Source organism: Galleria mellonella, unplaced genomic scaffold, assembly GCF_026898425.1.
Source record: "Galleria mellonella isolate WM207_F2 unplaced genomic scaffold, CSIRO_AGI_GalMel_v1 utg87, whole genome shotgun sequence".
Lineage (NCBI taxonomy): Eukaryota > Metazoa > Arthropoda > Insecta > Lepidoptera > Pyralidae > Galleria > Galleria mellonella.
The window spans coordinates 1942479-1969307 of record NW_026442166.1 but is presented as its reverse complement, the minus strand read 5'-3'; the positions used below and the strand labels follow the sequence as shown (position 1 = coordinate 1969307).

General features: G+C 31.3%; 3 protein-coding genes across 19 annotated transcripts in view; 1 reads left to right on the top strand and 2 right to left on the bottom strand.

Annotated features, from left to right (window-relative positions):
* The first annotated feature begins 1349 nt into the window (after positions 1–1349).
* On the top strand, positions 1350–2974 carry LOC113510508 (probable 28S ribosomal protein S16, mitochondrial). The gene is made up of 3 exons (XM_026893964.3): positions 1350–1584; positions 1742–1901; positions 2761–2974. Exons 1-3 carry the CDS (start codon positions 1468–1470, stop codon positions 2883–2885), a joined length of 402 nt encoding a protein of 133 aa, XP_026749765.1. The 5' UTR covers positions 1350–1467; the 3' UTR covers positions 2886–2974.
* A 1090-nt stretch (positions 2975–4064) lies between these two features.
* On the bottom strand, positions 4065–21125 carry LOC113519264 (receptor expression-enhancing protein 5). Of its 4 annotated transcripts, XM_052902056.1 has the most exons (6): positions 20895–21125; positions 20586–20818; positions 14791–14914; positions 12377–12476; positions 9207–9241; positions 5445–5514 (listed from the first exon to the last, which is right to left on the bottom strand). In XM_052902056.1, exons 1-4 carry the CDS (start codon positions 21022–21024, stop codon positions 12382–12384), a joined length of 582 nt encoding a protein of 193 aa, XP_052758016.1. In that variant the 5' UTR covers positions 21025–21125; the 3' UTR covers positions 5445–5514; positions 9207–9241; positions 12377–12381. The 4 variants fall into 4 exon arrangements, with proteins under 4 accessions (XP_052758017.1, XP_052758016.1, XP_052758015.1 ...); XM_052902055.1 differs by lacking the exon at positions 9207–9241; XM_052902058.1 differs by lacking the exon at positions 12377–12476 and having other exon boundaries at positions 20895–21124.
* Positions 21126–21781: 656 nt separating this feature from the next.
* LOC113519265 (multiple C2 and transmembrane domain-containing protein) overlaps positions 21782–26829 on the bottom strand; it is a 163619-nt gene continuing 158571 nt past the window's right edge. For all 14 annotated transcript variants that reach the window (XM_052902024.1, XM_052902025.1, XM_052902034.1 and 11 more), the window contains 2 exons: positions 26671–26768; positions 21782–25946 (listed from right to left, as the gene is read on the bottom strand). In XM_052902024.1, the coding sequence (XP_052757984.1) occupies positions 25869–25946; positions 26671–26768 (176 nt within the window). In that variant the 3' untranslated portion in view covers positions 21782–25868. The remainder of the gene's footprint in view (positions 25947–26670; positions 26769–26829) is intronic.

Genomic DNA, 26829 nt, shown 5'->3' with positions numbered 1-26829 from the left:
GACGGACTCCAATATTGTAAACAATCTGTGTTTTATTACAAAGGGATTAAGGCTTTATTTTGAACAACCTACATACCGTTTTTTTTTTATTTTTTAACGTTTTTGACGTGTATTACCTACACCACGACGTGGTCACGACAAGACATTGCCGAGAAAAAATATAATATTATTTTGACATTCCTCAATACTAATGATTTATAAATAATAAAATAGCGGGAACGGTGAACATTTAGTTTAAATTGAAGGGCTGTAGTTTAAATATAAATATATACGTAATGGGACAATGCGTAATTGTTTGCTATGGTTGTGATATGCTTTGGCTATTACTTGTAGAAAAATAATAGTTTTCAAATTACGAGCTTCTTATATATGACGCTAGCAGAAATGGTCGTAAAAATGGCGACCGATTGCCAGTGAGGAAAAGAGGAAGGCCATTCACGAGAGAATTTTCTTCGTGTTAAGTTCCGAAAGTGATTTAAGAAAAAAATAAAAGCAATCTTAAGAAATATTAGTATAGTAATTTATCTTATTTCACCTTTAGTCCACCACGAGGTAACCTGAGAAGCCAAGTGCTAAAGGTCTTTATATTGGTGAAGTAAAAATGGAATTTATTACTCCATTGGGAATCGCAGCTGAGCAGAAGGCCCACCTAAAAGAAAGTCGTAACTGTCGCCTATAAACATAAAATATAGTACTTAAATTCCACATTATTCATTGTAGTTTGTAAAAACTAAGGTTGTATGACATATCTCTAAAATTGCATTACATCTATAGACTAAAACTGTAAATGTTTTATGAATATTATCTGTTTTCTAAGTCAGCGATTCCTAAAGTGGGTTCCGCGGAACCTAAGGGTTCCGTAAGAAAGTCATTACGGTTCCGCGAGATTATCTATACAATAAAATAATTTCATTTTTCACATTAAAAGTTAAAAGAAACTAGAAAGTGCTATACTTTTGAAATATTTCTAATAAAAGCTTTTGTTTTTATCAAAATTACACTCGTTTTAGATTTGTAATCATTTGATACAGGGTTCTATAAAATAAAAGGTATTTGTTGGGCGTTCCGTTATCTTATAAGTTTAGGAAACCTTGTTCTAAATGTCACATCTGTTATTCATTGTATGTTAATTCAAGAATAGAAAGATACGCGTATCGTTGAGGATATTTTATTTCTTAACTAGAAAATTTGATACAGCTATCATATTGTGTAAATAATGTTTTTAATTTCTTTATTTATAAACTAATATACTGTATGGATAGATTGAGGTTGGCACATTCTTTTTCTACGTCTATCAACAACTGTCACTATCAACTTGATAAAGTGTCATTTACGCTTTTTTAGACATTTGACAGCTGTCGAATCGACTTGAAAAGTTGACATTTTGTTTCTGTGATTGAAATTTAGGTTATATCTTATTTTTATTCTCATATTTTTAATTTTAATTAAACTAAAATATAAATTAAAATGCCACTACCGCCAGCTAGTGGTACTGGTCTATATTACGCGAAAGCAGCTAAATCTATTCGCCTAATTCGCCAGGGTTGTACAAATAGACCCTTTTTTCATATAGCTGTAACCCATGTAAGTATATTGTTTCTGACCATTATTTTATTGCTAATATAATAATATAATAAATTATGTTAAATGTTATAAAAACAATATACGGATATCGTATTTATGTATGAATTAATATTATCCTATAGGTTGTTTTGATTATAAATTTTACTTTTAAATTCAGCGTCGACGTCTCAACAGCCAACCTGTTATAGAGCAGCTAGGATCTTATGATCCTGTACCAAATATTTACAATGAGAAGTTGGTAGCATTGAATTTGGAAAGAATAAAATATTGGCTTGGCAAGGGTGCTCATGTTACAACCCCAGTAGCTGAGATTCTTGGTAAGTGCTTTATTGTAATCTATACTTATAAAACCATTTATCCTAACCAATTATCAACATACAGACAATACTGTCAAGTATAGTCAACTAAAATTTTGTTTTGGTTTATTGTATAACATATGCATGTACTATGAAAGAATGATTTTTGAAAATTATCAATTTAAAGGGGAAACATGACACCACACCAGGAAATAGCTAGTTTATATATACATTATATTGTTTGTATCAAGAATTAATTTATCTTTATCTATGTGGTGACAGAATAAAACTATAGTGTTTTCATCTTAAGAACATTGTAAGAGATTTCAAGGAGTTAATACATAATACAATAATAGTGCAAGGAAAGGAATATTTGAAATAAAATCTTAAACTAAGCCAGTAAATTTTATAAACATTAGTTAAAATTATATATTTAGTTGTTATATATTGGCTTATAAAAATAGAAAATGTAGTATTATTATTTGTCAAATATCATATATAACAAATTAATGTATTTACTTTAATTAACACACACACACACACACACACACATGTACATTCTCTAGTATATACATACCCACTTTTGGACTTTATCATTATTAGAATAATTAGAATTATAAAATAATGTATAGTTAACATTAGATAGTTTATTTTATTATTTACTTACATTGTTACAAGTTTTTTGGAGGTAGTGGCCTGGTCGCTCTAGCACAGGTTTTCCTAGTTCAGCCATCAGTCTCCACAATACATACACTGAGTAGTTTTAAGTAAATAGTTTGTTTATACAGTATTGTGGAGAATGAATAAATATTTTAAATTTGAAAATGTATTTAATAGCCATGAAATAAAAAAAAATATTAAAATTTGTATTATATTTTAGGCCTGGCTGGTTTCTTCCCCATCCACCCTAGGACATATATGACGGCTTGGAGAAACAGACAAGCAGAATTTGAGAGATTAGCAAAAGAAGCAGAAGCTTCTGAAAATGCTCAGACTAGTTCATAATATCTGTCAATAGTTATGTTAATTAGTAGTAGTTATGTTATACAGTTGGTAAGTATGTTTTATAAAATTAAAAAATATATTTAAACTGATTGTCTATTTTAGTGTTCCCTAAAACAACTCTTGTCAGAATTATCTACATGATGATTTATATAAATCTAGCAACCCTTTATCATTAACTTGTCTTTTCCCATGAGGGTCAGTGATTGCCCATTAAAAATATATGTAACAGTGAATACCCATATCAAAATCTGATGTGTGGTTTAAAAGATATAGAAACATAGATAACAATGACTTTATATTATTATTTTTATTATTTAGCGATTGTCATACAGCTATAAACAGGTGATAAAGTGTCATGGTGTTATTGGTTTCCTGGTAATGTTTTAAACATGTACACTTTTATCATAATCAATTTTGGTAGTGAAGATAAAAAAGACAGATACACATATACACATAGAAACATTTTAATAACATGGGACAAATGTTATTAAAATGTCTGCAGTATCCTTGAAAGGTGTAGTAAGAATAAGAACTGTTATGAGGGCAGAAAAAGACCTAAAAAGACACGGATGGACTTGTGATGAAAGGTGATGTAGTCAGAAAGAAGTGAATATGGAAATGACAATAATGGAAGTAAAACATATGTGGTTGCCAACCCCAAATAAATAATTGTAATAATTACATTATATCAACCATTAACTGTCCACTGCTGAACATAACCTTCCCCATAAGGGAGGAATTGTCAGTAGTTGCTATGTTTGGCAGATAGGTTGGAACCGCAGTTTGGCTTTTGATATTTTAAGAGAGACTGCTGCCCATCCCTCCACCATAAGCTCCCTTCGTCGCCTCTTACGACACTCACGGGAAAGGAAGTGATGGTCTATTCTATGCCGGGACTTACACGCCTAATTGAATAGTAATAGGAGGGGGGAGGGGGGTTGAAGGGTGGGTGCAATTAATATGCCTGTGTCGTATGCTTTCCGTTACCTGTGGAGATGCAGTCTCGCATCTTATTCTTTCTTTCAATCGGAAAGAACATGGACATGGCATGATCTAGAAAAAGACGCTAGATGCTGCTGTGTCGTTTTGCTACATACTTTATGCGCCAACTTACTGTATGTATGATTGGTATACTATGGTAATAGATATCTAAAAGTTAAAAAAAAAAAACTAAAAAAATTACAATGAATCCCTTTTTATTACGTGAAAAAATGACAAGTTTAACAATTCCTTGAGTGAATACAATGCTGACAATCATTCAAAGGCACGACATGGATTTACATTTTAAGCATAAAAATGAAAAATGCTTGAACAAATCAACATTAATGGCGACACACGAGGTTTTATTCTGGTAATATTGAAATATATATTATATCATTTCATATTACTCCCAAATCTTTATAAAAAAGATTTCAATGATGCAAAAATATTTTTCAATCGTAATTAAAAAAGGTCATATTATGGCAACACTCAAGGATACATTCTGGGAACATTAGAAAACTAACATTACTCCAACCATAACAGAAAAAAAACTTAACAGATATACTACTAACATTCCTTGAGCAAATCTATTATTGAAATAAGAATTCATTGTTCCACATAGAGATCTTAAAATAGAAAATAAACTAAAAGGGATGTTTACTTAGCTTCTAAGCCCTAAGACATTATCAGCCGAAGAAAAATTCAACTAAGAATTTACGTCTAAGAAAATTGTAAAAAAAAACACGATTTACAAACGAGTTATTATAATAATACATGACTATAATAAAAAGAATACATAGTTGGTTTAAAAAAGTACAAATTCATTATAAGCTCATATTGTCAAAATTTAGGCCTTTATACACGCGCTTTACTTTAGGTTCAGTTCAGACTGACGGAGTGAAGGCATATTGCAATAAATCGTTCGCAAGACACACTCAGCAACACTATATCTCTCTCTTTCACTCTTGCCAAGCAGTCACGCCTTTGCCCCCCTTTTTCTATGATTATATAAATTTCAACCATATATTCAAATAGCTAAAGTCTATTAAGAATGACGAATTATTATCTTCGGGGCTACTCCGTCGGTCTGTGTTGACCCTTAGTAATAAGTCAAAATATTGAATAATGTAATCCTTGTAAGTAATAAACGTAATGCACTATTTTAAAAAAATATTAAACATTCTCTTGATTTAATTTTAAAAGACCATAATATACTACTTGTATTATCAATATACCCATAAAGGTATACAGAATTATTATTCAGGTTATGGTTTTTGGCGGGTAAATTTGAATAAAAAAACAAGTGACACTTTTATGAACAAATTCAAACAGATATTTAATTAAAAACAAATTGTTTTTATCCAAAATTGGTTTTATGAGAAATTTTGTTTCATTGATCATACAGATGACAGTTCTCAGGTCCTATTAACCTTTATATTGTAGGTAATAAGTTTCAGTTCTATAGATTACGCTTACTTGAATTCGATATTCAAAAATATTTTACCACAGATTATAAATTTATTTTTTATAGTTAAAAAATTGTGCTGAAGAAGCTGGTGGCAAAAGCATGTGAAACAGTTTGTACTTTTTTCATTTTTTATACAAATTTAGTTGTTCTTCCCAATTGCATCCGTCACCAAGCGCGAGGCTGTAAAAGAGAAAAAATAAATTAATAAATATCTCTGAAATATTACTATGTAGGTATTAATATTATTTTTAAATTTTATGTTCATTTTTTATTTGACGTCTATAGTCTATATACATACGGGAAATTATGAACTCACTGAGGAAAGCGCTAAACGCCCCCTGAAGAAGACTTCCGGATGAATTCAAAACAATTCTCGCAAACGACAATACACAGTGAGTGTATTTATAAGTAAAACAGACATTTTATATTGATATAAAATTGCTACAAAAAACACAGTGTTTTGTTGGGAAAAAAGAATCCACTGTTACACGGGCAGAATTAATTAAATGGCTATTAACTGATTTCATTCTATTTACATTAAAATTACATTACAATATGTGCATATTAAAATTGCATAAATTTCATACATGTTACAACATTATACATAAATGCTATCAGTTTTATTAATATAAAAAAAAAAATATCTGGCAGAATATATCTAGTTATAAAACAAGCAATGTTAGTCCCCAGTCAGTGCAAGGCGATAAGCTCATAAACACAAAATTAGTGCGATTAAAATATAAAAATAATAGATGCCCTCATTCTCATAATAGTTATTTTATCGCGCGCCGATCAGAAAGAGATAGCTAATCTTTTATAAAGAACTAAATATAGAACTAGAATTCTCTCGAAAACTGGCCGGTAAAATAACTCTCGTGTGAATGAGACTAGTGTCAAATTTAGAAATATCTAAATAAATAAATCTGCTTAAATAAAAAATCATCACACTTATATTAATTTCGGGGCCCTTAATGTCAGGGACAGAGGTAGATGGTATTAAATTTAATACAGTAAAAGCTCTTTATTCGCGGGGTATACATACGCTCCGTAAATATGCCGCGAATACAGCTGCGTTAGCATTTGACAAAATACTTTAGGTATAGTCGTAATCGAGTCTGTTTTACTTTTTTATTACTCTATTTGTCGACACGTTTACAAAGGATAATATGTAATATTTTTTAATAATATGTACCGATTAGATCGGCGAATACAGAAATCTTTAGCCGCAAATATAGGTATTGGGTCGCAATTTTTTAATCCGCGAATAGTGAAAACGTGAATAAGGGAAGCGTGAATAAGGAGCTTTTACTGTACAGATTAGTTAGAATAATATGCTGCTGACAGAGAAAATATTGAGTCCATACGAAAGCGTGTAAAAGGCAAGATGGCGACATTTTCGTGATGTCTTACAAATATAATAGACTGACTACATTACTTGTACTTATAAATGTGCTAGTGCAAGACCTATCTAGATTTATCTGTACCATACAGGTAATAGTTGAAAAGAAAAGAAATTACATATAATACATATTTACATAAAAAAACAATAAATACAGACTATTGGACATATTACACGGCACGATCTAAAACTAGATGCAAATAAAAGAATAAAATTTGTTCTAACGGTACTAAACAACTCATCAAAATAACATTATTGAAGACAGACCGATGTAAACTCTTTGGATATTATTATACTTTTTTTATACATATTTAATTTTAGAATGTTCTTATTTGTATTTATTATTTATTTATTTTATTTATTCTTTATTGCACAATAAAATTTTGTACAAATGGCGAGCTTAATGCCATATGGCATTCTCTATTTTTATATTTATATTTTTAAATTATATTTTTGGTTATTTTTGTTCCTTGCTTGCTTGGTCGCTGTTAATACATTTTTCTCTGCAAAAATCCGTGTTTGCATCATTTTACCATCTCATCACAGACCACTGCTATGTAATAAACATAATGATTGCTGTTATTTGTGTCGACTTTATTCAACAAAAACAATGATATTAGAAAATATAATGCATATACACAGTATAATATTATATAGTTTGTGTATATTTTTCTATCCAATTAAAATCTATCTCCAGTGATAAATAGGTAACAATATATTTAACAAGAAAATAAATCTCTGATACTAAATTTTTAATTTGATATTTCAAAAACTACTTCTCCATTGGGAATTATAGTTTTTACTATTTTTTACATACATACATACACATTTATCACGCTTGTCTCCCATTAGGGTAGGCAGAAACAAAAGAACGCCAAATGCTTTGATTCATTCCATATATATATATATATATATATATATATATATATATATATATATATATTTTAAAAGAGTCGAACTATAATAGAAGACTAATAGTTGAACTGTTGACACTTGATGCTCTATATATATAATCTATTATTAAATATTATTAAAATTCTGATATATAAATAGATATTAATAAAAAAAGAGTGCTTTATATAAAAAAAACTCTAGAGTATTATGTTTGTAATTGTACATAATATGTTTATGCATATTTTTTTTTATACAACTTAGAATGGCAAACAAGTTGACGGCCCACCTGATGGAAAGTGGTAATCGTCGCCTATAGACATAAGCAGTACCATGGACATAACAGAGTATACTGTTTCGCTCATGATATCCCTCATGCGTTGCCATTCCTGAGGACTCAGGTGTTATTCCTCTGTACCCGGTAAATTCACGCCATATCCCACCCTTCAAACCGAAACACAGCCATGCAAACACAACTGCTTAGCGGTTGAAATACGTATGGGACAGAGGTACCCAAGCAATCGACTTTTGTACAAAGTCTCCCCTGCATATAAACGATTGATGGTGTTATAGATAAGAAGCGACCCCTATACTACTTTAATAAACGTTTAGATCAATTATCCGAGAGTGAAGGACCATTTCCCACACTAACTAAATGAACATTAAAATCAATCAATGATATATTCCATCCAGTTGCTGGTTTAAATGGAATTATAAATTCCATTTGGAAAGGGCGAAAGGATTTTTTTCTAACACCCAGAATATGAAGCCAATTTTTTTACTTTTCTTCAGCTCATATGAAAGATACAATATACATAATATATTACACGAGACGAGTGATTTTTCAAGTGCAGGTTTACATTGTATCCACACGTTGATACTTTTTTTAATCGACGATAATGGAATAATAATCCCGCTTGCGCTAACGACATACACTGGCGAGGCACCAGTGACGGATCATAGATGAGAAGGAAGCAAGTCAGTTAGCTGATCGTGATGAATTCAAAAATAAATCAATCACGATGGTTTCCAGGGGGAACCGCGTGAAGGTCGGCCTGATTGCTAACAATATTTCCTATATTGCTAGCAATGGGGTTGTTAACCCCAATTACTAATACCAACTTTGTTACTAGACTTATCGTCTCACTAGACAGATCAGTTTTGATTTGCTTTCGCTGCATTGACTTAAAAGCAATTTACACTATGACAGTAGCGGGTTAGCACTTACCAGCAGTCATACATAAGTCCCCCAAGACGGATTATTAGCCCTCGTTGATAGCACTTTGGGAATTGTGGTTTATTTTTAGTAAATTCATCACAATGGTCCAATTGACTTTATTTCAACCACATCTATTATCATTTTCCCAATAGCGCAAGTGGAGTAACCCATTTATTTAGTTTTATAATTGTATCAAATCAGCCTGCTGTAGCGAGTTTGAAGTGAATAATCAAATGTAAACCGGCACTAAGGGATTGATTAAACAACATATTATGGACAAAATATCTCCTGCCAGATATATCTTATTAAAAAGCGTTTGTTAGTCATTTCCAGCAGTTTAGCATTTTTTTCTACACAACTTACCAACGTTGTATATGTTACGCTTTATTCCTCTTTACCTAAAATAATATAATGGCATGATATAGTTATAATAGCGTACACGATCTACGGAGGTGGAAATATGGACGAAAAAAGACAAAATTTTATTTTTTGCTAAAAATCATAAATGCCTGACTTTCTGATCACTTTCAAGGTTCTTTTTTTTATTTTTCATCACCATATCAGTCGTTATTGTTCACTGCTGATACACATAAGCCTCCCCCATAAAGGAGGGTTTTGCTAGTTGTTGCCATGCTTGGCAGCCGCAGTTAGCGTTTGATTTTTTTATGCAACTTAGAATGGCAAACAAGCTGACGGCCAACCTGATGAAAAGTGGTAACCGTCGCCTATAGATATGAGCAGTACCATGGACATAACAGAGTATACTGTTTCGCCCATGATACCCCCATGCGTTGCCATTCCCGAGGACTCAAGTGTTATTCCTCTGTACCCTGTAAATTCACTGCCATATTTCACACTTTAAATCGCAACACAGCTATGCAAACACAACTGTACCACGGTAGAAACACGGACAAAGGTATCCAAGCAAATGACTTTTGTACAAAGCCTCCCTCTAGTATGTTGATGTTTTAAGAGGGACGTCACTGCCCATCCTTCGACTAATAAGTTCCCTTAGTCGCGTATTTTTTTATTAAAAACATTGAATTCTATCTTTTCAAACTCCATATATCAATAAATCATGCACACAATACGATGGCCGTGCGATGGTTACTTCATAAATGAAATAAATATATTTATTTTCCTTATCCTATTGTGGAATGAATTTTAAATTCTATATCGTGTTATTTAAGACTATATTTGATTATATAAACATAATATCATATCTAATCCCTATATACCTAATGGCTTATTGATACTGGCGTTTTGTGATGAATAAGTTTCGGCTTACTTCACTAAAATAAAAATAGACTAACTTTCCTGATTTTTATGTTGTAACTTTTTTTTTATACAACTGAGAATGGCAAACAAGCTGACGGCCCACCTGATGGAAAATGGTAACCTTCGCCTATAAACATGAGCAGTACCATGGACATAACAAAGTATACTGCTTCGCTCATGATACCCCCCATGCATTGCCGTTCCTGAGGACTCAGGTGTTATTTTTCCGTACCCAGTAAATTCACGCTATATCCCACTCTTCAAACCGAAACACAGCCATGTAAACACAACAGCTTCACGGTTGAAACACGAATGGGACAGAGGTACCCAAGCAATCGACTTTTGTACAAAGTCTCCCTCTGGTTATTATTTAATTGTCGACTTCACTGTATTATTATTTATGAATTATTTATTTATTATTGTTTATGAATAAATAAAATAAAATAGATGGACTGTAATAATTTTATCAGAATAAATATACAGCTACATTCTAAAAATAAAAAAACTACCTAATTCTCTTTATAACTAAAATGATAAAAATTCTGAAACTATTTCTACAATAGTTAACGACGTATTGTAATCGAAGTAAAATGATCCGTATTTATATGTACAAAACAGTACTATTTGATTATCCAACTCGTGAGAGCATCAACATCAGATAAGTGCTCTTTTATTAAAATTTTAACATTTATACATTATATATTTCCACGGAATCTTCGTCCAACCAATTCATAGCTAAAGTCTACAGATGGCAGCACTAGTAAGATAATGTTATTATGAATATAATGCAATGTACGAACGTACTTCGCTGATTGTAACAGCAACAATACAGGTTCATTTGGAAAACTTTTTCATAGAGCTCTCAATCTTGACGTTCGCGACTTGCACCAATTGGCGGACATTGATTTCTTTTAAGAAATAAAAGGTATTTTTTAAAACAAATCTAATAATAAATAATAATAAAAGTCCTGTGTCACGACTTTTGTTCATGCTGATCTAATCACCAGAGGGAGCTTTGTACAAAAGTCGTTTGCTTGGGCACCTCTGTCCCATTCGTGTTTCTACCAGCAGTTGTGTTTGCATGGCTGTGTTTCGGTTTGAAGAGTGGTATATGGCAGTGAATTTACAGGGTACACAGGAATAAAACCAAAATCCTCAAGAATGGTAACGCATGGGAGGTATCATGGGCGAAACAGTATACTCTGTTTTGTCCATGGTACTGCTTATGTCTATAGGCGACGGTTACCACTTTACATAAGGTGGGCCGTCAGCTTGTTTGTCATTCTAAGTTGCATAAAGAAAAATCTTCAAAATAGCTCAATCGATTCTAATAACATTTTGTAGACATTTGCTTCAATTTGATTTTTATTACGATAAAAAAGTTAACTCCGTAGGTGGTGGTAGGGAGCAAAAAAGTTTGCCGTCAGTCTGTGGTTTTTTTTATGGATGATAATGGAATAGTAACCCCGCCTACGCTGTCGGTATACGCAGACGGAACACCAGTGAGGGATGACAGGTGAGAAAGCAGGTTAGCTGGCCCATAAAGACAAATTCATAAAGAATTAGTCAAAATTGTTTACAGGAGGACCCGCGTGGAGGTCGACCTGATAGGATATATTGCTAGCAATGGAGCTGTTAAACCCCATTACGAACAATCCCTTCCCCCCAGTCTGTGGTGTTAGCTAGTAGTACCCTTACTAATATAAACTAACTTTTAATTGTATGTCTATTTATTTGGTTATATCTTGATAAATGAATGAAGTTTTTAAATTGTTAAGTATATTGTATGAATAGGAAAGATTTTTAATGTATTTTGCCTACGAGGGCCTGAGGTGTCAGTTCATTTTGGAAACAGGTCAAATTTTTTAGAAAATATTTTGCCCAAAATAGTTCGGATATATATATATATATATATATATATATATATATAAAATTGTTATTTGTGTGCCTTAATGCAAATAAATTATATATCTATCTATCTATCTATCATAGACATTCATTCGAAATGTCACTTTAAATAAGTCTATGTTTTCTGACGTAAAGATATTAGAAGTTAGCAGTGCAGCTACGTTACATTAGCAATACATAAATGGACAGTGTATAAATATTTCCATAAAGATTGCCAAGCGTGGCAACTACTGACAAAACTCCCCTTATGGGGAAGACTTATGTCCAGCACTGGACAGTTAACGGCAGAAATAATAAAAAAAAATTGCCATGCAAAGCTCAATATTGTCCTTTTTTTTTGTACATACGCTACTTAATCTGTGTGCTGATCCTTGAATGACTTCCGTATATTATCAATTGAGTCAGTGACAAGCTTCATCACATCCACTTTGTCAACATTTTCTATACCTAAAATTGTAGTTTCCAATTTTAATACAAATATTAAAAAAAAAATCAAAGAAACGATACGAGTAATTTGAATTTAGAAAAGGGTTGATCGCACATGAAGACGATATTTTTTTTTATTTCAACTTAGAATGGCAATCAAGCTGACGGCACACCTGATGGAAAGTGGTAATCGGCTATAGACATGAGCCGGACCATGGACATAACAGAGTATTCTGTTTCGCCCATGATATCTCCCATACGTTGCCATTCCTGAGGACTCAAGTGTTATTCCTCTGTATCCTGTAAATTCACTGCCATATCCCACCCTTTAAACCGAAACAGCCATGCAAACACGACTGCTTCACGGCACGGGTCAGAGGTGCCCAAGCAAATGACTTTTGTACAAAGTCTCCCACTGGTCTGTCTGTCTATTTCTTTAATTGAGCACTATTATTCAAAGAAAATAAATAAAAAAAAGTCCACATCGGGCAAGAAAGCGAACGTAATTCATTCATCTTCATTCAAATTTGTCTCATTCATTCCACTAGTTAGTTGATTAGAATTCGACGCCCAAACTTATAACACTAGGCTTCGAGCAGCAATCTATTAATTTGCCTGAAGATGCCTTGTTTAGAAGTGAAACACGTGATGCAAAATGTGCGTGGACTGAATAGCGGTCGGAGATTGATGTAACATGAAAGGTAACAGAAATTCTGGTAACAATAATAGTAGTAAATTTTTGAATTAAACAAAATAATCCTAATCAACTAACTATATAGTAACTTGATTTCAGCAAAATAACGTGACGCAAAATGTGCGTGGACTGAATGGTGGTCGGAGATTGATGTAACATGAAAGGTAACAGAAGTTCTGGTAACAATAATAGTTGTAAATTTTCGAATTAAACAAAATAATCCTAATCAGCTAACTATATAGTAACTTGATTTCAGCAAAATAACGCCCCGTTCAGTAAAAAATTCATTCATTCTATTGCATTCTTTTTCCGTTCAAAAGTTCTAATACTTATGTACATAATTTTATTTATTATGAATTGAACTTATATGAATTTTAGATAATGCTAGCATATTAAATCTTGATACAGGTGCACTGACCGTTTTTTTAATATTAACATTTATACTTTTTGGGCTTTAAATTTTTCATGCCTAACTATGGCGAAATATATGGACTTATACCTATTGTTAACATCCATATACTTACCATGTTTCTTGTAAATAAATATACATTCATTCACTCATACATTCCTTTTCCATCCTTTCCGTTTCCCTAAATATTGGGAGCCATTTACACTTAGCTATTGGAACGTCAAGTGTAAAGGTAAATTTGCAGTTTGTTTATGTTTTTTTTTTATACAACTTAGAATGGCAAACAAGCTGACGGCCCACCTGATGGAAAGTGGTAACCGTCGCCTATAGACATGAGCAGTACCATGGACATAACAGAGTATACTGTTTCATGATACCCCCCATGCGTTGCCATTCCTGAGGACTCAAGTGTTATTCCTCCGTACCCAGTAAATTCACGCCATATCCCACCCTTCAAACCGAAACACAGTCATGCAAACACAACTGCTTCACGGTTGAAACACGAATGGGACAGAGGTACCCAAGCAATCGACGATATAAAGGTGAACTTTACTAACTACTGCGCGGTAATAACATATGACACCACAGATTTGAACAATGTCGTGTGTGTAATGTAAAAATGTGCTAAGGATTGACGTTCTTTTACTAATCGACTGGTAGCTTACACATATTTGGTACTATATTTGGGTAGTAATGACGTCACATCCTATACATACCACATACCACACACATACATACACATAAAAGTGACTTTTCTTATTTTATGAGCAGTTCTAGTTGCTTAAGAGCGTGTTTTAGCACGGAATTCGATTTTCGAATTTAAATACTAACCATTATTTTAATATTAAAAAAAAAAAAAATATTTTTCGTGTACATAATTGATTTAGTATACATAATTTATCAGTGTAAGTATATAAATGTGAGATTAAATCGAAATATGCTTCGATTCAATTCATTTATACAGTGAATTTGTTTAAATGATGCTTATATTTTTAATAGAACATTTAAAGAAATTTTTATTTCTCTTAAACGAAAAAAAGAAGAGTAACTGTGTGGTGTGAATATAAATACATAATCCATTCAAAGGTTGCCTGGAAGAGATCTCTTTTAAGGATGAGGTCACCCATTGTTTTCTCAGTATGAACATTTCTTGTAATTATTTGTATTTATAAGTTTACTACTGGAATCTTTTGGAGGAAACAATGTCTATCTATATTGAAAGCGTAACATACCGGAGGCAGCTATGTTGTCGATGCGCCCGTGGTGCTTCTGATAGTACGGGCGAATGATGCGGTGGTAGATGATCAGCGAGCCGTTGTACTCCGTGGGCAAGTAGCACCATATAATGAAGATGCACTGCAATGTAGAAAATAATAATAATAATAAAAAAAAAAACTGTAAAAAAAGCTCGTATAATTAAAGTTAGTTAACAGTCACATTTGAGAGAATAAAAATTGATAATCTATCTAAATATGAAATAACAATTTAACGATATTTTCATTTTTTATCTATATATTGAACTTACAATATCTATATATTGATCCTACAATATCTATATATTGATTATACAATATCTATAATTGAAATTTCAATATCTATACATTGATCTTTCAATATAACTACCTATCTGTCGATATCTATATACCTATCTTACAATATCTATATACATGTCTTTCAATATCTACATACCTATCTTTCAATATCTATATACCTATCTTGCAATATCTATATACCTATCTTTGAATATCTATACACATATCTTTCGATATCTATATACCTATCTTGCAATATCTATACACCTATCTCTCAATATCTACATACCTATCTTTCAATATCTACATACCTATCTTTCAATATCTAATTATCTATCTTACAATATCTATATATTGGCCATTGAGTGAGACTTTGTACAAAAGTCATTTTCTTGGGTACCTCAATCCGTGTTTCTACCGTGAAGCATGAAGTTGTGTTTGCATGGCTATGTTTCGGTTTGACGGGTGGAATGTAGCAGTGAATTTACAGGGTACAGAGGAATAACACCTTGGTCCTCAGTAATAGCAACCCATTGGTATCATGGGCGGAACAGAAACCTCCTTGGTGTGTTTTGTTAGTAGTCGCCATGCTTGACAGATTTATGCTTATTTTTACCATTGAAGTAATATAGAATACCCAAGCATTAGGTATTACGTAATATTTCGCTTCTGTAGGCGTACGGATCAAATTTACGTCATCCGTCGACCAATTAGGTAATATAACAAAGTAACAAAGTTCATTATCAAGGTCGATTAATTTACAAAAATTGTTCACGTAAACCATGGTTGCACCTGCGGTGATTAGGATAGTACGTTTAAATTTCAGACATTATTATTATTATTATTATTTAAACCGTAAACTGTCCACTGCTGGACATAAGCCCTGCCCATCATGGGCGAAACAGTATACTCTATAATGTTCATGGTACTGCTCATGTCTATAGGCGACGGTTACCATCAGGTGGGCCGTCAGCTTGTTAGCCATTCTAAGTTGTATAAAAAAAAAGTTTTGCCTATAGTTGCAATGCTTGACAGGCGGGTTGGTAACCGCAGTTAGGCTTTTAGAGATGTTTTAAGAGGGACGCTGCTGCCCATCGCCCTCCCTTAGTCGACTCTTACAACACCCACGGGAAAGGAAGGAGTTGATCTATTCTATACCCGGACCACACGGCCAATTACTAACTATTTATGGCTAAATATAAATGTAATTTCACTATGTATTGGTTGAATCTAACCAGTTACCAGAGGGAGACTTTGTACAAGTTATTTGCTTGAGCACATCTGTCCCATTCGTGTTTCTACCGTAAAAAAGTTGTTTGCATGGTTGTGTTTCAATTTGAAGGGTGGGATATGGCAGTGAATTTACAGAGTACAGAGGAATAACACCCGAGTCCTCAGAAATGGCAAAGCATGGGAGGTATCATGGGCAAAACAGTATACTCTGTTATGTCCATGGTACTGCTCATGTCTATAGGCGATGGTTAACACTTTCCATCAGGTGAGCCGTCAGATTGTTTGCCCTGTTAAGTTGCTAATAGAATCATCTTAAAAATAATGAAATAACAGAGCTAGACGGTATAGCTATATACCTATAACAATTGCATTAATGACCTATCCTACTGACAACTATTATAAAGTCCTTCACCCCGATAAATTATACTTAGGTAAATTAATAAATTCATTAAGATAAAATATAAACAAGTTTTGGCTGCAAAGTAACACGAATATAATCTATAACAATTTAAGAATTTGTTCCTCGAATAAAAATAAAAAAAAAAAATACCATTTTCAATGTTGGCAAAAGCAGTTATTTTAATTTTTTAAAAATTTCTATGTGCCCAATCTTTTCAAATCAATATATAAATAACAGAGTTACGAGGTAGGTAAACATAAAAAAAATACAACCGATTTGAGAATCTCTTCTTTTTTTAAAATCGGTTGAAAATCACAGTGCTCCACCAGTGTTACCAGCATACGCTGGCAGGCTTACCATTCTATTGTGAACCATTACAAAAGAAAACACTCTATGATAATGGAAAACACTATTAATAAATCAAATTAGTCCTAGGCTTGTATTATAATATGCTCAGCGAAACATAGGTAACAGTTACTCTTTTTCAACCGACTTGAAACAGAAGGAGGTTCTCAATATAGTTGTATTCTTATTATATTTGTTACTTTATTACTCTGTTGTCTATAAGATTGCTTTTAGCGATAAGGCCGCCTTTTGTACATGCACATTCTGTATAAATACTCCTTGTATACATCTCTTTTGTGCGCAATAAAGAGTTTATTATTATTATTATTACTCTGTCAATTTTAAACCGATTTGAAAAATTCCTTTTTTAACTGAAAAGGTAATCGGTTCATTTCAGTTTCAGTTTTTAAATCAAAATCGTTGGTTTGATCACAATTGAAGGCGGATTTTTTGTGGGAATCTTTAATTATTTTTATAAAGTATTTTTTAAAACAATTTTTGTTCATATTATCATGGAATAAATTGAATAATGGTTGTATGTCATAAACCTATTATAAGTACTTAATGTATGTGTTGATTTTATATTAGTAGTTCATTTTTATCAGCCTGTGGGCAATAAATAGTCTACAAATATCTTATCATCAAAATTATTATTGATTCATAAATTTTAGTCACTTCCGTTAAATTCTAAAGGGATTCGTGCCTACTTTTATTTGCAATATTTATTGTAATTATATTTATGTCATCATATCAGCCTTTAACTGTCCATTGCCGAACATAAGGCTCTCCCTTGGAAGGTTTGCCAATAGTTGCCAGGCTTAGCAACCGCAGGTAGGCTCTAGAGATGTTTTAAGAGGGACGCTGCTGCCCATCCCTTAGTCGCCTCTTACCATATTCACGGGAAAGGAAGAGGTGGCCTAATCTATGCCGGGAGCACACAGTAATTATATCTTACTATCATAAATGCTAAAATTTATGAAGATGTTTGGATGTTTGTTACTCAATCACGCTTAAACATTTGATCCATCCTAACTTCTTAATAAAATTATAACTTAACTTCACATGCTAATTTGTGTGAGCAAAGTCGCAAAAGATACTAGTCAATTATATAGTTAATTAATCGCTTGACTGTACAATATGTACAAGAAAAGTCTTACTGAATTTAAAGTGAAAGGATGTGCAGACATTCAGTTCATAACATTACATAATACATTAAGTTGAAATACTAATGGATTTAAATGCGTGCACACAGCAATTTGTAAATGCTCTATAAATTTGATATGACAGATAATAATATCATAGCCATACTTTTGAAGGAATGTTCTCTCAATAAACATAAAAATTTATCCTCAATAGTTTTTTTTTTTTTCAAATTGATCTTAAATAATATTTGATATGCAATATATTTATATTTTAAAACATTTAAGCATCAAAAGATGCTTCTTAAGATGATCCTTAAGATCTGCTTCTCAAATAAAAAAAAAAAGTTGCAGATCCAAAACAGTCTTTAAAAACTTATGCACCCTAATGACAAATTCCATATTATGACGTTAGACTACCTATACAAAGAATATTTCTATTATTGAATAGGCAATATTTATTCAGTTTTTGAATGCTCCCAAATCTACGACAGCAGACATAGGTATTGGTAATAAACCTTTATTGGATGGAGGATTATTTAGTAACTATTACATCTTGTATGTAATATCTACTAATCATTTCTCAAATCCAATTGTATTTTAAGACTTGGAATATAGAGATCAAATTTGTGGTTACAGTGTTAACACGGCAATGTAACATAGAGTTTTAAATATTTTATAATTCTTACGCAAGTCTAGCGCATAACATGTAGATTCTAAACCGTTAAAAATGCAATAGTAATTAACAAGTTTATGTAGTGTTCATAATGAGATATGTGATAAGTAGATCACTGCTGCCTACTGTAATAGGTAGTTTCAAAGCAATATATATATATATTTTTTTTGTATTTTCTGTTCCTAGTTCAGTCTAATGATGAAGTACATAATTAACACTTGGCATTAAGGCTTGGTTTGTTTGATAATCTAATATTATTAAATAACAATATCAATTAACATGTTTAGTATCATGTATGTACGGGTATCATAGAATATACTGTCATATATACCCTTATTAACCTGTGTGTATATGATGAGACTGACCATCTTGATGTTTCCCATAGTAAGGGTTTTTAATGGGTGATAATGGAATGGTAACCCCACCCGCGCTAACGGTATACACCGGCGGGGCACCAGTGAAGGATGATAGGTGAGGATGAAGCAGGTCAGTCAGCCCATTGTGACGAATTCAATAAGAATTGTTCACGATGGTTTCCAGGGGGAACTATGCGGAGGTTGACCTAACAGGGCATATTGGTAGCAATGGGGCTGTCAAACCCCATTGCTAACAATCCCTCCCCCCCCCCATAGTAAGGGTAGGTCAGGGTACTATAGATATAACTAAAGTAAAAACTCTTGACTATGCAATTATTTTGGAAAATGAATGAAAGTAAGACATTTGGTGCGGCAAAACATCACATGTGGTCCTGGCATAGAATAGGCTACTCCTTCCATTTCCACGGGTGTCGTAAGAAGTGACTAAGGGAGAGTGAGAGAGCCAAAGCTCAACTGCGGTTGCCAGCCCGCTTGCCCAGCGTGGCAACTACTGGCAAAATCCCCCAAGGGGGAGGCTTATGTTCAGCAGTAGACAGTTAAAGGCTAAATATGATGATTCAGAAAACACTGTTTTGCCACCTACTGGGTCTATTTTTTCCTATTGCATTGAAAACTATTCTTGTCTCAAATTAAAAAAACAATATTAATTTTGTAAAATTTCATTAAAATCGGTCAAACATATTTGGAGATTAGAGTGAACAACAAATGTTAAGATTTTTAGATTTTAAAATGCATGTACCCCAAGCAGATTTCTCAAATAGTAAATAGAAAAAATCCATTTAAAATCATTATAAAATGTTACATTAATTTTTTTTTTATTAAATTAGAAGTATATCTTGTGACTTTTAATATCTTTAGTTATAATTTATTCACAAAAAAAAAAAAAATATAAACCCAATGGAGTAATCAGAAAAATCAATTGCTTTTGTTATGGCAAACAACTATATATTAATATAAGAAAATTGTTCATAATATCATTAAACACATTTCAATCCAACCTGAAGTTACTCACATATTGTTGAAAATGTTTCAATCTAATTAACAAGAGGTTTCTAAAAGACAGTAGTAATTCTGCCCTTTAATTTGTTAATAAAGTTTACCAAGACTGTTTTACTTTTCTATCCTTTCTTATAATAAAGAATATACAAAATACAGTAAAAAATAGGGTAGCTTTTATAAAAGGATTTTAAAAGTCAACCATATAACAGTAACGATCAAAGTGCAATTCTGTTAAGTTTATGTAAAATCATATATACTTTAATTTTGATATTCATTTTTAAACTTACTAGTAACGTGTATAATCAGTAACATATGGCAATACTAACCTTTATTAACCAATAAAGCGGGAACCAGCCCACGATGAAATCAGAGAAGTATTCGACGATAGAGAAACACGCGTACACCACCCAGTAAGTGAGCCATTTGGTATCGTCGTCTTTTTGTGGCGATTCGAGGGCTTTCATCGATCTATAGGCCGGGTATACAAAACCAATCGAATTGCATATCAATTCAGCCCCGAATCCAAACACTAAATATAAACCAGTGAACGCCACCAGACCTGCATAAGAGATGTTAAGATTTGAAACGTCAAAGCCACCGCTAAGGATAAAAATAAACGTGGAAAATTAACGCACCAGCGAATAGGTAAACCCTGTTCACGCCGGTTTTCTGCTCTGCCGCTTCGAAATATTTCGTCCATGGTTTGCTTTTATCGTTCAAATTACGCTCTAACGTGTCTTTGTACTCCTGTAATTTGGAACCCATTTTGTGAGATGGTTATGCGTCTTTTTTTTATAATTTAAGAAAGCACTAAAAATGCGACTCGTCGGCAACGACTCGTTGACAAGACAATGAAATGAATGAATGAATAATAATTTGTGTCAAGGATGACAACGAAAGAATGACAGATGTCTGACTACGGCTGCAACCATAGATTAGGAATATGCAACTTTCTAATTTTCATGTTATGTGGCTTTGAGTTCTAGGCTTTTCAATATGACAAGGAAAATCATAAACTGCACTCATTAGTAGGTGAATCAAATTTATGGTAGCAGTATAGATTACGGTTTGTGCCATTTATGAATTTGAAATTATAAAGCTAAAAACTAAAGAAATAACATTAATTAAATAAAGTGCGCTTTGAACATGTAATTGATATCAAACCTTATTGGTTTTACAATGAATCAATCTTGCGAGATTGAATATGAAACACATTTACTGCGTTGGGTATTTATCGTATCTGGCTATTGCTAAACATAGGCCAGTTCTTTAGGAGGGTTTTCAGTAGTTATTACACTTAACAGGTAGGTTGGCAACTACAGTTAGGTTTTGTTAATGATTTAAGAGGCACTATGCTGTCTATCCCTCGATCATTATATTTCCTTAGTTGCTTTTTTATCCACAAGAAAGGGGAAAGTAATTCATTTTATGCCTGGTCTACATGGGAATGAGAAAAATATTAATGTATTGCATTGTTGCATGAGATTTGAACAAAGCAATAGAAAAGTAAAATAAAAAACACTTCTCTCATAATTTTTTAATGTTTTAAAATATGAAAAAGCTTTAACAATACATTTTCATCGTTTTGTGCCTCATAAAATAAATATTTTATTTAATTTTATAATCGAGAATCAGATCTGATAAAGTCCTATCTAATATACAGTGATTTTGCGGAAGAATTCAAACACTATGTACAGTTAGCATAAAAAATAGGTAAACATTTGCCTACAAATTTCTCAAACCTTGTAATGATACCGGTTTTTCATATATAGGTAAGTTGTCTTTCAAGATTCTTTTTTGCCAGCAATGATTGATCATCGTATAAAGTCAAAATATATGAGTATTACATAGATGTTATGTAAATATTAGTATTCATCGACTTTTAATGCTAACTGTACCCACTTTTAATAAGAACAAAGCATTACAATTCATGGAAGAATAGAATTGGTTATTAAATAATATAATTATCTGATAATATTAATAACTATATATTAAATTTGCGACGTTATAGTAATATAGTACAGTACATAACATTGCGTAAATGAAGTCCTAGGTTCGATTCTCGATAGGTTAGTTCAGTCGGCTCATATTGGAAGTTTTAGGTTATGCGCTCAGATATTCCTGGTTATATTTATTTAATTAGAATAAACATATGTGCTTTTAATAAGTACCCAAAAAATGAAATATTTTTAAGCTGTATCCACCGGATATTAGGATTGTTTATGAGGTGTTATTCCTTAAAACCTATACATATCTAAAATTAAAATTTCAATTTGATATCACACCAATTAATCAGTAAATTTTAAATAAAAATATATATTTCAAAGATTCAACAAATTATTACAAAGTATAATTTCTCTGACATAGCAAATAAATATAGCCATAGCAAATAAATAACACTATAAATAATTTTAGAGACCTACATACCCATATTTCTGTTTACTGCAGTGCGGGGTATTTAAATTAAATATTTCTTATCATAGCTCTATCTACGGGCGGAATTATTTATTTGAAATCACACATTAAAGAAAAATTAAAAGACTTGTTTATGATAAGTTACCTATAATAATAAACTGGGTAGAACCAATACTCATATATCGTGATTTATGGATGTGACAATGTCTTCAAAACCTGTTTTTTCTCCCATTTAAATCCCATATAAGTAAGAAGGGTTGCAACAAATTTATTCGCATTTTACAAATAATTTAACGAAATGACAACACTCGTTTCCAAGAGTGAACAGACGCATGCTCTTACTGCCATGTGTGTTGCATTGCATGCAATGCCCTGAATTATTTAGGTTTTAAACAGAAGGAGATCGTCAGTGTACCATCGTAATTATTATAATTAAATCCATAGGAGTTTCGATTCTACCTGTTTATTTATTATAATAGTTAGATAGTACTTAGAAACATTTAGATTTGTCAATCCTTTATGTGCAAACGTGCAATATGTATCTAAATATTAGAAAATGGTGCTCTCAGTGCCTTCATAATAAAAATAATATACTAGTGTCTAATATTATTAAGGAACTTAATTTTTTTACAATAAATTGACTAGAAAATAAATATTCACTTCTAGCTATAGACAGTATCCTTGTAGATGAAGTTACAGATTCTGTGGTTATAGGCGTAGTTCATAATTGTTTAAACAGAGGTAAAAAAGATACATCTCTATAAATAGATACATAGATATAAATTTGATTATTTATTGACTGTAATTCAGCTGTACGTTTTCTAAAAAATAAATATATAAATAATTATTTACACATAAAATATAGAAAACAGATTATAAATACTAGAAAATATTAAAATGATAATAAACGAATTAAGTAAAGAGGCACATGTAATAGATAAGAAGATAGCAAATGCGGGAAAAATGGATATTATAAGAAGTACAAATTTTTTCAATAAATTGATAATGCAATGACAATTTAGGAAGAGGTTTTTTTGACTTTTACAAACAACAATTTTAACTGTAACTGATTTTTAGTTTGATTCTGGACATTCTAATTGATTACAAATGACTAGTAAAAGTAATGATTATTTTAAAGACATTTAGAGTTAGAAAATCACATCATTTATCTAATTCTAGTTATAGATATTTCTTTTGTTTCTGTTGTAGAAGTAGAAAGTTAGTTTGCTATTGTTGAAAAATAAAAAAATAAATATGATTTAAAAAAAAAAAACAGTATATATCTGTCTAAAAAATGTCTAAAATTTATTTTGAGAAGCAAAAACAGAAAAGCAAGTTAAAGTTGAAAGACAAGAGAATCGTATCCATAATCAATTGAGAAAATATTTCAATAATGTTCAATATTTCTTATTGTTAAGTGGGCATAGATTTTTTTTTTCTTATTAGTGCTAGAATAGGTAATTAAAATGCTATGCAACACAGCGTTATTTAGTAAGCGTTAAAATCCACATCTAGAAAAAAGTTCGTGCTATCACGGAAAATAGTTACACTTACAGATATTTTTTTTATTCTTTAGAGTTCATAAAAATTGAATAAAAGATATGAATTCTAATAACGCGCATACTGTTAGCTCTATGATTTTTTTTACTTATAATAAAAATAAAAAAAAAATAACGGCTTATTCAAAATGTATAAATATTTTTCCTATCTATACTTATTTTTATAAATTAATGAGATTGGTCTCAGTCTTATACTATTTGTGTAAATATTTAAACATTGAAGTGATAGGGAATGAAATATGTATACATATTTTGTTAATTTACGACGATAATAAAATTTTCAATAAACAAACAATTAAAATATTTCAACATTAAAATCAACATTTAACATTTGATACAAAAATGGCTTTATTAAAAATCCTATCTAAATGTATATTTATTAACCTAATGGATTTTATACAGTTTGGGACCTAACTGCAACATCTATAATGAATTTTGGAGCAGTGATGCCATCAACTTTTTTAATCATTCCAAACTTTCCCATTATTTTCATTTACACCATACTTAAATATGTATTCTTCCTTATCTTATTGTTTCCAGAAGCCTGCATCAATTTGGACGTTTTTTTTATTACGCAAAAAAAAAAATTAATATATTAAAATTTGCAGTCACAAAAATGTGGGAAGACTTGGCTGTTAAGATTAAAAAAAAAAGAATGTTACGTAGTTTCAATTGCAAATTAATTGTTTAAAAATACTTATTTGTTGAGATCTGTTGAGAGACATACGAAACGTTTGAAATTAGAATGCAGGCTTCGGAAGTTTCTTTGGCGTTATCAACGTTACAATATTTATTAAATGCGTCATTTTATTTGAATGAAAATCTTTCAAAATCACAGTTTTTTTTATACCACCATTCTAATCAACAAACTAACATTTTATTTCTAAGCAGTATAATATAAAATTATTTACAAACAAATAACGCAGATATAAAATAATTATATATCAGAATCTTTTATTGAATACGAAATGTCAGACCTTGCACTAACATATCATCAAGTGTTAGTGTAACATATATCGTGACGTATAAATGCATTTGAGATTTTTTGTGCTCATAATTTATTAGTTCAATTGCCAAGTGGATTAATAGTTATAATTTTGTCTTTAAATCTTGCAATAATACAATAATTAACGCACCTATCAGTCCATTTTATTAGGGTTTTAGTATATATGGATGATTAATTGAGATTTAGGTTATACTCTTTGTTTTATGAAAGACTTAGACTTATTATTAAAAAGTAAATATGCATTGTACCTTTAATGAATAAATATTTGTAGGTGAAATAGAAATCATTAGTATCATAGAAGGAAAAAAATCATTCAGCGAAATCGAAAATTTCGATTGTAAGAATTTGAGTCTTCTATCCCATATTAATATGGCTTATCCAACTGTCAAAATTAATGTGTTGAAAATCGAAAACTTTTTGGCGTCACAAATTGTTGCGCCATTTTTAACTTGTTTCTTTTTATGCATGTTTCAATTTTATTAGCAAAACACTTTTTGAAAATGTATTAATAATTTCGATGACTCCGTATTTTTTTTTTGTGTGGTATTGTTGTGTATATTGCATTATTATTTTTTGGTAATTTTTGAAACATAAAATTTGATCCGTCCTCGAATCCGGCTAGAGATATGTTACGAAGCTTTGTGCTTTTTCCTTGCATCGCGACGGTGTTCGCTTGTTGGATGGGGCTTTAGTTCTCTACAGTCCAACTGAAAATAATAACATAAGGTTGAATATAATTTTTCTTTAATAAAAAGAAATTAATACTTTTAATTAGTTATTAATATTATATTATTATCATTAAAGAAATTAATACTATTAATACTAAAATAAGGAAAGTACATAAAATTAATGCTACAATTTTTATTTAATTTCATTAAAGATTAATAAACACTTTTAACACAATTAATAGAATATAAATACTGATTTATATTCTATTAATTGTTATATATATTTAGGTATATATATTAATATATTATATTCTATTAATGCATAGGTTACATATTACTATTTTTAATAATTGGTATGTCAATGAGTTTCTTACAAAAGAAATGTAATTCTTTTTTTTTATGCAACTTAGAATGGCAAACAAGCTGACGGCCTACCTAATAGAAAGTGATAACCGTCGCCTATAGACATGAGCAGTACCATGGACACAACAGAGTATACTGTTTCACCCATGATACCCCCCATGCGTAGCCATTCCTGAGAACTCAGGTGTTATTCCTCTGTACCCTGTGAATTCACTGTCACCACCCTTTTAACACAGCCATGCAAACACAACTGCTTCACGGTAGAAACACGAATGGAATTCATAATAAAGATTCTATCAAACGTGATGTTCGTAGATATTTTAATGCAATAACTAAAATGACTAAAGTATGTATAGAAGAATCTATTTTTTTATATAATGAATTAAATAATTATACTTACTAAAATTTCATCATCAGGTACTCTTGATAGTAAATCTAAAACTTCATTATTAGGTATTGAATGTGGCCGTAGAATTTTCCTTGTAAATTTATTAACACCTAAAAGAATATTTGTATTAGTTATATTAACAATTAGACAAATCTACTTTAGAGGTTCCTA

What these genes read in the sequence shown, in the direction of transcription:
- LOC113510508 (XM_026893964.3), top strand. Translation starts at nt 1,468, where the DNA reads ATGCCACTACCGCCAGCTAGTGGTACTGGTCTATATTACGCGAAAGCA. An exon ending in TTCATATAGCTGTAACCCAT is followed by an intron (nt 1,585 to 1,741) that starts GTAAGTATATTG and finishes TTTTAAATTCAG; the next exon opens with CGTCGACGTCTCAACAGCCA. An exon ending in CCCAGTAGCTGAGATTCTTG is followed by an intron (nt 1,902 to 2,760) that starts GTAAGTGCTTTA and finishes ATTATATTTTAG; the next exon opens with GCCTGGCTGGTTTCTTCCCC.
- LOC113519264 (XM_052902056.1), bottom strand. Translation starts at nt 21,024, where the DNA reads ATGGGTTCCAAATTACAGGAGTACAAAGACACGTTAGAGCGTAATTTG. An exon ending in CAGGGTTTACCTATTCGCTG is followed by an intron (nt 20,819 to 20,894) that starts GTGCGTTAATTT and finishes TCTCTTATGCAG; the next exon opens with GTCTGGTGGCGTTCACTGGT. An exon ending in CGACAACATAGCTGCCTCCG is followed by an intron (nt 12,477 to 14,790) that starts GTATGTTACGCT and finishes CTACAATTTTAG; the next exon opens with GTATAGAAAATGTTGACAAA.